Source organism: Chenopodium album, chromosome 27 (assembly GCF_948465745.1).
Source record: "Chenopodium album chromosome 27, dcCheAlbu1.1, whole genome shotgun sequence".
In the NCBI taxonomy this organism is placed as follows: domain Eukaryota; kingdom Viridiplantae; phylum Streptophyta; class Magnoliopsida; order Caryophyllales; family Amaranthaceae; genus Chenopodium; species Chenopodium album.
The window spans coordinates 20344350-20355350 of record NC_137860.1 but is presented as its reverse complement, the minus strand read 5'-3'; the positions used below and the strand labels follow the sequence as shown (position 1 = coordinate 20355350).

General features: G+C 36.7%; 3 protein-coding genes and 1 non-coding gene across 4 annotated transcripts; 2 read left to right on the top strand and 2 right to left on the bottom strand.

Annotated features, from left to right (window-relative positions):
• Window positions 1-2674: 2674 nt before the first annotated feature.
• LOC145619751 (uncharacterized) lies at window positions 2675-3451 on the bottom strand. The gene has a single exon (XM_081674450.1). It carries the CDS (start codon window positions 3449-3451, stop codon window positions 2675-2677), a length of 777 nt encoding a protein of 258 aa, XP_081530576.1.
• Window positions 3452-8269: 4818 nt separating this feature from the next.
• Window positions 8270-9277, top strand: LOC145619750 (uncharacterized). The gene has a single exon (XM_081674449.1). It carries the CDS (start codon window positions 8270-8272, stop codon window positions 9275-9277), a length of 1008 nt encoding a protein of 335 aa, XP_081530575.1.
• Window positions 8651-8757, bottom strand: LOC145621756 (small nucleolar RNA R71). Its single transcript, XR_014108555.1, has one exon. It is a non-coding gene; the product is annotated as a small nucleolar RNA R71 (small nucleolar RNA).
• Window positions 9278-9391: 114 nt separating the features above from the next.
• On the top strand, window positions 9392-10576 carry LOC145619749 (uncharacterized). Its single transcript, XM_081674448.1, has 3 exons — window positions 9392-9848; window positions 9952-10215; window positions 10329-10576. The coding sequence occupies exons 1-3, from the start codon at window positions 9392-9394 to the stop codon at window positions 10574-10576; spliced, it is 969 nt and encodes a 322-aa protein (XP_081530574.1).
• Window positions 10577-11001: the final 425 nt, after the last annotated feature.

Below are 11001 nucleotides of genomic sequence, written 5' to 3'. Positions count from 1 at the left end.
TCCCTTTGGACGCCACCATACTTAAATGTATGATCACAGTGGGGTTCAAGTTTTGGGATGGCTTGAAATATTCCATACAAAAACTAATCGGAAGCGGCCTCCACCCAGAAATTCCGATATCTTGACCTCACTAAATAATTAGCTTTCTAATAATTCCGTACCCTCTATCAGAATAATACACTTGTTCGAAGGACACCATTCCTTTCAAATAGACCTTGACGATGTCAAGGATCCCAACCCAACCCCACCAGCAGCCAGAAAGAAATGAAAAGTCGATCAGCTGGTGGAGGTGAAGAAAGAAAAGAAATAGCAATCACTGACTGGGGAGCGGTCAGAGGAGCTCCATCCCAAGCCGGCTGGTGAACACATTGACCTCGCTCTAGATTACAACCGTCCACAACTTATTGTTAAGGTGGGGACGACTGCCTTTGTTAAGTTGGTTGCAGACTTGCACCTTCTGCTGAAAGAATTTAAAGACATCTTTTCCTTTGAAGTGGAAAAGATGCCAGGCATCAGCCCGGATCTCGCTGTCCATAAGCTCGCCATTGATCCAAAAACGAAGCCTATCCGGCAAAAGAAAAAAAATCACGGTGAGGAGAGAAGTCAGGTGGCAGCTGCCGAGGTTAAAAATTTGTTAGACGTTGGGTTCATTCGGCCATGTAACTTCCCGGATTGGGTTGCAAACGTTGTGCTTGTAAGGAATCCGAATGGTACCTGGCGCATGTGTGTTGATTACACTGTCTTAAACAAGGCATGTCGAAAGGACATTTATCCGCTTCCAAAGATCGACAGTCTAGCCGACTCTACAGCTGGTCATGCCTTGATGAGTTTTTGGATGTCTACTCGGGCTTTCATCAGATTCCCCTGTGGAAGAAAGATCAAGAAAAGATGCCCTTCATCACTGATCAGAGGTTATTCTATTATAATGTGATGCCCTTTGGCTTGAAAAATTGATAAGTTTATATTTTATATACTTTATTATATCATTTTTACTCTATTTTAGAGTACAAATTATGTGTTTACAAAGATTTTAATGTCTTATTATGAATTTATCTTTGTTAAGCTTAATAGAATACTTTAGTTAATTATGCTACAATATTCTATTATTATGACATATTTTGGAAAGCAATACTAAATTTCCATTCTTTTTGTTATTGCTCTCAGGTTGATTAAGATTATATGAAGAAAAGGAAAATAAAGAAAAGCCCACTACATATCCTCACGTGCTACACTTCACCAAAGAAAAAGGAAGTGGGTTGAAAACCCATTACCTCAAAACCCCAAAAAGGAGAAGAAGCGAAGGAACTAAATTAAAGGAAAACCCTCACAACTACTATGAGTGAAGTATAAGAGTGGGTACTCAACTTTGCCAAAAGTTGCAGATTGGGTACTCAACTTTCATTTGTTGCAGTTAGAGTACTAAACTTTGTACTCAACCTAATTCACTTGCTATAGCCGATTATCAACAACTAATAAATGCAACTTTGATTAATTTTTTTTTTCATTGCCTTGAAGCCTGTGAAGATGAATAATTGTCAGAGTACATATTTAACCAGCAAAATGAGCAATGTAACTGTTTTTCAAAATATGTAGCCGTTACAAATGAAATAGCCAAGGCCAAATAATATATAAGAGTGCTTCTGATCTTTGGTTACTTCACAGCTTGGTTTCTGAAATTTTTCCCCAGAAATTAGTGTTGTTGTTGGGTGAATCTGCAAGTATTAGGAAGAAAAGGAAAATCAGTCACCATGTCAAGATTAAGTTCAGGTTTTAGCTCAAGCCCAAGGAGGTGTCACTGTGGTTTGCTTGTGTCAAGGACAAGGGCTTGGACAAAGGACAACCCTGGAAGAAGATTCCTTGCATGTCTAGATTATGATGTAGACACTGAAAGAAGAGGGTGTAAGTATTTCAAGTGGACAGATGTTGAAGCACCAATTGATTGGCAGACTGAAGTTATATTATGTTTGGTGGAGGAAAAGGAGAGGTTGAAACATGAGATGGTGGCCATGAGGAAGCAAGTTTGTGAAGCCAATCAATATGCAAGGAAGATGAAGGCAGAAAACACCTTGATGAAATTCAAAAGGGGTGTAAGAGTGAATTTGAGTTGGCAAGTGTGGGGCATTATTGTTGCTACAGCTATTGTGATTTACTTTTATTTTAGGCAAAGCAAAATGTAAGCAGTTGTAGGTAGTATGTTACCTTAGTTGTTATTGCTGCTTATTCTCTTCTTTGCTAGGTCCTGTAACAGTTAAAAATGTACTCGGATGATGCTATTTGGCAAATGAATTGAATGAAAATTGTTTTGTTAACCCACCTGCAGTGCCTGTGATGTTATAGTTGTTGGATCATGCTGGCTTTGTTGTGATGAAGGGGGGTATTCTTCACTGCAAGAATACACAGTCTGCTCCCCATCATAGTCGGAGTAAAATGCCCTTTGAACAGGTTGTCTTGGTGCAGCAACAGGATTTTGGGGGTTAAAACTACCCTGCATTTAAGTTAAAAAGAAAAGTTCACACCTAAATGCAAAATTATTGACAAAAAAATTCAAAATTTAATTTTGCTTACTTTTGCAACTCTCTGAAACCCATTGGGGTAAGTGTAGATCCCCACTCCCCTCATATGCATGGGTAGTTAAGCTTTAGGTGGTGCCCTAGTTGCAGAAGCGCGGTTTTCACTATTTCTGGTGTTGCTTCTGTCTTCTGCAGCAACATTTTTGCACCCCTTTTGCATTATGACCTTGCACACAACACATTCTGCAAGTGATTACACCTCCTTTGCTCTTGAGCTTCCCTGTTGCAGTAACTTCTGCTGCCTGCATTCTTCTCTTTGTTTTTGGCCTATGACTAATCTTCTTGAGCTTTGGTGGCAAAACAAGGTCATTCCTTAATGGCCATTCTTGAGGGCCATTTAAAGGCTCTAACAAGTGTTGATATGCCTTCAGGTAAGTGGATTTTGTGAAATATTCATTCACATATGGCTCAGGATGGTCTGACTTGTTCCACACTGCAACTACAACATGTTTGCAGGGGATTCCACTAATTTGCCAAGCTTTGCAGCTACAGGTTCTCTGAGCAAGGTTAACAACGAATTTATCTTGAGTAACACCTTCTCTGACCCCATAACAAAACCCACCATCCCAGTATGCATTCCAACCCCTAGCCCAAATCTTGCATCTTTCCAACTTTTGGTGGATCCTAGGGCACAAAACCATTTCTTTGTTGGCAATCTGATCTCTTTTCTTATATAGCCTCTCCATTACACTTTCCCTTATGTCTTCTAACATGGTGATTATGGGTTTATGCCTTGAATTAAGAATGTATGCATTAAACACGTCACTCATGTTGTTATCAACACTGTCACAACATGAAAGAGAGGTGTAAAATGCCCTGCACCATTTTTTGTAGTTTCTGTTCATGAGATCCTCAGCTGCATCTTCTGAGATAGCTCTCATTAGCCCAATGTTTGCATTGAATTCATTCTCAGTTGTACTTTTGGCAATCTTCCAAAACTACTTTCTAAATTCCAAACCCCCACCAAAGACTGATCTGAAATTACAATATACATGTCTTGCACAAACCCTTGTCTCAGCTTCAGGGAATGTGTTTACAACAGCAGCAAACAGACCGTTCTGTTGGTCTGACATAAATGTGTACCCTGCCCCACCATAAGTACCTAAATCAGAACCTAGAAGCTCTAAGAACCAAGTCCATTAATTCGTGCTCTGTACCTCCACTACTGACCATGCTATTGGGAACATCTGATTGTTCTCATCCCTCCCTACAGCCACTAATAGATGACCACCAAAAGGCCCCTTCAGAAAGCATCCATCCAAGGAAATGATCCTCCTGCAGCCACCAAGGAATCCCTTCTTAAGAGAATCAAAACACAAGTAAATTCTTTCAAACACATTGGCATTCATTTTCAGTTTTACTGTGTTTGTCCTGTTACTTCTCAGAATTTCAGCTGCATATTTAGGAAGCAAACCAAATTGTTCCTCATACTCACCAACAATGAGTTTCTGCCCCAGTTTTCTTGCTCTGAATGCTAGGTACCTACTTACTTTCAACCCTTTTTCAAGCCATATAGTCTCAATGATGTCATGCACATTCATGTATGGGTTTACTTTGAATTTGGTCTGGAAAAACCTAGCCACCCATGAGGCTATTATTTTCTTGCTTGTTGGCTCCCTACCACAAGTATGCTCACCAACATGAGTTTTAACCATGAAATTCCTTTTCCCTCTCTCCTAAGAAGCCCAAATCATCCAAGGACAACCTTTGTCCTTACTTTTGCAATGCCCACCAACCCTATTTTTGTCATTCCTACTGAAATGAGTGTCTCTACCAGTCTCAATACAGTAGTCACTAATAGCTTTCTTAAATGTGGTTGAATTCTCAAATGACTGACCAACAAAAAACTTGCTTGTTCTCCCTACACATCCTCCTTTCCTAATATTCTTTCTTTTACCCTCAAGTTGTACCAAATACCCAAAGTCCTCCTCATCAGATGACTTATATGGGCTGTCTGTCCCACTAAGTCCATCAAAATCACTTGCATAACCTGATGGATCTTTGCCCTTTGTTTCTGCTAGCTTTCTCAACATGATCAATTCATCCTCATATGATTTCTCCTTCTGTTTATCTTCATTCAACTTTGTTCTTGCATTCACAATCTCTGCATCATCTTTATCTGACCCCACAGTATCATTATCTATAAATGGATCACTACTCCTAGGCACACCACTATTTAGGAGTTCAACAAATGAGCCATATCCACCTAGTCCAATACCTATGTGTTGAGGTATATGTGCATGTTCATGTTCATGTTCATGTTCTGTAAATATGTCAATAACCCAAAACTCCAATAACAGTGACAGAAAGGGATCACAGGACCTAGTATCAAACCCCAGAAACCTTATCCTAGATTGAAAATCCTTTCTAGGGTCCAAGAAATGCACTTTCACTATGTCTTTATACCCTAAATTGTCAACAACTTGTTTCACATTCCCCACCACTAGTTAGAGTCAACATCTTCTGGTATGTCATCAAATGTATTGACCCTTCCCCCATTGTATATAATTTGACCCTCATCTTGAACCCATTCCCCACCATGATGAACTATTATGCAAGGTTTCAAATGCATCATTACCTGTTATACAAACATGGGAATATTGTTCAATAATCGATTGTATTCATCTGTCAATTGAGTATCTGTATACATATATATATATATATATATATATATATATATATATATATATATATATATATATATATATATATAAATATATATATATATATATATATATATATATATATATATATATATATATATATATATATGCATACAAATGAAATAAACTAAGTAAAGCTGTAAATATTGACAAAAGTTCATATATAATTACTAATTTCATTCCTTTCTTAAAATAATTTCATTACATCCATTCAAAAGGTAGGCTCAACTACAGCCGACAATCACCAACAATCTGTCATGGCATAGTGACAAGTACCAACATCATAAAACTTGTCACAAAAACCTACTTATGCCATGACAGTAGAAACACCTAACAACAACTAAAACAGAGTTCATTTTTTACATCAGAAAAAAAGGATCAACTTCAGCTTAAACTAGAAGTATCCCCCCAAAAAAAAGCCTTAACATGCTGCACCTAAGACACCCCACCCCCTGCTCCTACTACTCCTCCTTGAACAGGAGTGGGAAACCATCAAAGTAAACGGTCATGTCCTTGTTAAGCCACGCATGGAGGTCGCGGCCATCATTGAACAACACATCCTAAAGGATCCACTCCTGTATAGCAGCCCTAGGGCCATGGAAAGGGTAGCTGAAGTTCAGGTGACGAAGGCGCCACCAGACCCACCACTTCTTGCAGGTCTGCTCCACACTGTCCCTGTCCTCCCAAAGTAGGCGGGCGAATATGTGTGTCACCAACACATCCTACTGGCTGAAGAGAGGGTGTGCATCAGCAAGGGCGTCCATACCTAAAGGCCAACATTTTTTAACCATAAGTAATTGAGGTGTACTTAGACTAAGCCTCTCTTGCACATACTACCCACATACCTTATTTTCTCCATATTTAAAACAAATTCAACATTAATCAAGATTATATTATTTGTTTAATCTAAGTCAAACACTTTTACAACAAAAATAAAATACATACACCATAGAGTTAAGTATACTTCACTCAAACACCATATGATACTCATGCGAAAAAAACAAACAACCACTTTCAAGAACAACAAAACAACCAACAAGTACAAGATTCATCACCATAAATACAAATAATAAGAATATACCTTGTCCAGATGCTCTTTTCGCTAGTTTCCTGTCCCTTTCTTCAGCAACATTCACGGTTGGCCAAGTCATCAAATAATAAATATTGCCACTTTCTTCTATTGAAGTTCTTTTTAATGGAGTAAATGATGAAGGTCCCCCCCCCCTTTCTACTTGCTTTTATAGGGAAAAGGGAGATAAAAGGTTTTCTGAAATAAGGAGGGAGGGGTAGTTTTGGGAAGCTTATAAAAGAACCTTCATGAAGATTAGTTTCCCGCCACTCGTTGATGAGCATTGATACAAGAGAAAGCATCTTCGCTCGTTTACCAATGAAGGTAATCATTACTTTGTTTTTCGAAATTTAAAATAAATAAAAAAATTTGCTTTAACCGGCCGAAACCGGATACAACAGGTCACTTGCCGGAATATTCCCTCCGATTAGTACTCTTCCAAAGTTAAGTACCCAAATTGCCACTTCTGAAAGTTAAGTACCTTATTTGCAACTTTTGGCAAAGTTGAGTACCCAACATTATACTTACACAGAAGAAGAAAAGGAGACAGACACGCAGAGGAAGACGGAGATGCAACAAGTAAGGGATGTGAAGGAGGAACCAGCCTAACAGGCACTAGGTCGGCGACCAGCTTTGCGGTGAGCCGTGACTGGTGCAGCAACCCGATTACACATCAAGCAATGATCAGCTTTCTTATTTTCTTCCTTTAAAGTTTATGCAATTAATTGATTTTGGGTTGATTTGACATTTTTAATATTAATTCTTCATCAATTAGTTGTGTTCTCCTAATTTTCATGTCCGGCTAAATTTCCTTCTTCTAGGTTAGGGATGTAGTCTCTTATTATCTATCAATGAATTGAATTATTTTTTTTGGGTTTGATTTATATGATTGCAATTTGATATTCTTGTTTTATTTCGTATGATTAATCTGGCCAATTGATTGTATGTTTAAGGTATTGATTTATTAGCGGGAGTGAACTTTCAAGACTAGTTCGTGGGATTATCAAACATCAAGTAGTATAATTTTAGGAATAGTTATACACTTGGGGTGGTCTTTATTGAATTCTTATTCTTAATGAGTTTATGTCAATTGTTGTGATCACGGAAGTAGACATGAGATTGAAAAAAATATACGTTTTCTACCTTGGGAGAGGAGATAACATACTATTGGTAATTCGATCATTGTTAATTATATTTTTTTCAACCCTAGAATTAGTTTAATTTCATTTTAGAGCGTAATTGGCGAAACCCGAAACCTAGAACTATTAATTTAACTCATACTTGTTTGTCGTTTTTATTAGTTTACAAATTATATCCTTTATAGTTTTAGTAGTACTTTTCTCATATTTTCCGTCGTCTAAATAATGTTTTTGTTTCTTAATTCGGTAATTGAGTAGACCTCTTTGGGGATACGATACATTGCTCACCTTATATTTACAGTGATTGACACGTACACTTGCGGTAGATTTAGGCCCAACCAAGTTTTTGGCGCCGTTGGAAGGCAATAATTCAATATCATACCATAGAAACTTTTGTATTAGTTTAGACTTTATTTTTAATTCTGTTATTATTAGACCGTATTTTTTCATTTTTTTTTTGTGTTTGTTATTTATTTTCTGTTTGTGTCGCTTAGAGTTTGAAAAAAAATTAGCTGCTGTTATTTTCAATCTGTTTTCTGTATTTTGCAGTTTGAATAAAAAAAATTTATGTTGCTGCTACTGCACACAACAATAGTTTAAAGGAGGAAAAAAAATTATGCCTTTCTAATTCTGTTTTCGTTTGAGTTTCAGCATTATAGTCTACTTTTTACTGTCATTTTATATTAGTGTATGCCACGTACTAATCGTACTTTGATTCCTTTTGATCCAGTAATCGAAAGAACGTTGCATGCATTAAGGAGACTCCAAATTTCTAAACAAGAACCTTTAATTCCTAACTTGGAGTCGCTTTTCTCAAAAACTGAAAACATGGTAGAACCACTACCTAAGATGTTACGTGAGTATGCAATGCCCGATGCTAGTTCAACCTCTGCAAGTATAGTAAGACCTTCTGTCCAAGCTAATAATTTTGAACTTAAGCCTGCTTTAATTCATATAGTTCAGCAAGATCAGTTTGGGGGATCACCTATTGAATGTCCATTAGAACATTTAGCTAATTTCCTCGAAAATTGTGATACCATTAAGCTAAATGGGTTAAGTGAAGATGCTATTAGACTTAGGTTGTTTTCATTTTCTCTTAGAGATAAGGCAAGGAAATGGTTGTCTTCTAAATCGTCTGATCCTTTCACTACTTGGACTTCTTTATCTCAAGCTTTTCTGAATAAATTTTTCCCACCTACTAAAACAGCTAAATTGCGTAATGACATCACTAATTTCACTCAAAATGAATTAAAGTCATTATATGAGTCTTGGGAAAGGTTTAAAGATTTGCAACATCAATGTCCTCACCATGGAATACCTGATTGGTTACTTGTGCAAACTTTTTATAATGGCTTAAATCACTCTATTATAAGTATTATAGATGCTGCAGCAGGTGGTGCTTTAATGAGTAAGACTACTGAAGAAGCTAATAAGTTATTAGAAGAACTTGCTTTTAATAATTATGGTTGTTCTAGTGAAAGATCAGTTGCTAAAAAGAGTACTGGGATGTATGATGTGGATGGTATTAACATGTTAAATGCCAAGGTTGATAATTTGACTAAAATTTTCAGTAAAATGAGTAATGTTAGTCTTATTTCTAGTCCTGATTTGTCTTGTGATAATTGTGGGGGTGCACATGCTAATAATGATTGTCCTAATTTTGAACAAGCTCAATTTGTTTCTAATTATAATCGATCACAAAATGACCCCTACTCTAATACTTATAATCCTGGCTGGAAGAACCATCCTAATTTTTCTTGGAGAGATCAAGGAAACCAAGATAATAATATTAGACCACAAAACCCACCTGGTTTCCCACAAAGACAACAACAATAACAACAAGAGAGACCTTCATGGGAATTGGCTATTGAAAAACTTGCTAATGCTACTTCCGAGAGATTTATAAAATTGGAAAATAAGGTTGATCAATTAGCTAATACAACTAAAAATATGGAAATTCAAATTAGACAAATAGCTGATGGTATTAATTCTAGGAGTCAAGGAAGTTTGCCTAGTAAAACTGAGGTTAATCCTAAAGAACAATGTAACTTTGTCACCTTAAGAAATGGTAAAATCCTTGATGATGTTCAATCTCAAACCAGAGAGATAGTAAGTGAAAATGCCAAGAATGAAATTGAAAATCAATCTGAAGATAACAATGATGATTATTATAAACCTGTTACTCTTAAGCCATATGTACCTACAATTCCTTTTCCTCAGAGACTTACGCAAAACAAAGTGGATAATCAATATGAAAAGTTTTTGAAAATGTTTAAACAATTGAAAGTTAACGTTCCTTTTGTTGATGCTTTGATGAAAATACCCTCTTATGCTAAATTTCTCAAGGAAATCATGTCTAAAAAGAGAAAATTGGAGGACTATGAGACTACTGCTTTAAGTGAAGAATGTAGTGTTGTAATTCAAAAAAGCTTCCACCTAAATTGAAAGACCCTGGCAGTTTTTCTATTCCTTGCACTATTGGTGATATTAATTTTTCTAAAGCTTTATAGGTGCTAGTGTTTCTCTCATGCCATTCTCTATTTACAAGAATCCAGGCTTAAATGACTTAAAACACGCTACCGTGACTTTACAACTTGCTGATAGGTCCATTAAATATCCTCTAGGAGTTATGGAAAATGTGCTAATGAAAGTTGATAAGTTTATCATTCCTGTTGATTTCATTATTCTTGATATGGATGAGGATGTTAATTTCCCTATTATTCTAGGAAGACCATTTTTAGCTACTGCTGGTACTATAATTGATGTTAAAAATGGTAAGCTAACTTTTAAAATTGGCGAGGAAGAGGTGCATTTCGATTTGTTTCAAGAAAAAAATACTCTCCTGTTTCTGATCATGTGTTCAGAGTTGATGAAATCACTGGTTTAGATAGAAGATCAATAGATTTTGTTTTTGAAAATACCCTCGAAGTATGTCTATCAAGTGCAAGTACAACTCAAGATGAATATGCATACTTAATAGAGATTGAAAATGCTATTGAAGCATGCCCACCATGGAAGAAAAGAGGTAATTTTTTGGAGATAATTGGCCAGCGGTTCAAACCTTACTTAGGCTATGAGATAGGGCATGAGATGGTACCTAAAGAAGTGACTGACTTCTTAGAAGACCCTGGTTAAGAACACTCATGATAGTCAAGCTCGGGACTTAAAACACGCGCTACTTGGGAGGAAACCCAAGCTCTTTTCTTTTTTGTTTCTCTCATTCCTATTTTTTTATTATTTTTTTTCTGTCTATTTCTTTTTCTGTTTCCCTTTGCTGTTAAGAAATTAATGAAGATGGTGAGCTGGAAACTTAAATTCAAATTGAAGAGAAGAGAGTAACTGTTTTGCTAGTTATAATCTGGTGGAATATGTTGCTTCAGAGAAGTAGCTGTTATGCGTCAGGTGGTGCCGGTTAGTGTTGTTGCTGAGCTTTGGATGCTGCAAATACCAAGCTTCAATTTCCATCAGGTTGTCTCTTTCCATGCCCTTAAATTCCTTTTTTTTGGGTTCTTGGCTGCCATAGCTACACCTACTCTCTGCTTTTCAGTTCTGTTTATTAA

What these genes read in the sequence shown, in the direction of transcription:
- LOC145619751 (XM_081674450.1), bottom strand. Translation starts at nt 3,451, where the DNA reads ATGAGAGCTATCTCAGAAGATGCAGCTGAGGATCTCATGAACAGAAAC.
- LOC145619750 (XM_081674449.1), top strand. Translation starts at nt 8,270, where the DNA reads ATGGTAGAACCACTACCTAAGATGTTACGTGAGTATGCAATGCCCGAT.
- LOC145619749 (XM_081674448.1), top strand. Translation starts at nt 9,392, where the DNA reads ATGGAAATTCAAATTAGACAAATAGCTGATGGTATTAATTCTAGGAGT. An exon ending in TACTGCTTTAAGTGAAGAAT is followed by an intron (nt 9,849 to 9,951) that starts GTAGTGTTGTAA and finishes AAAGCTTTATAG; the next exon opens with GTGCTAGTGTTTCTCTCATG. An exon ending in TATAATTGATGTTAAAAATG is followed by an intron (nt 10,216 to 10,328) that starts GTAAGCTAACTT and finishes TCACTGGTTTAG; the next exon opens with ATAGAAGATCAATAGATTTT.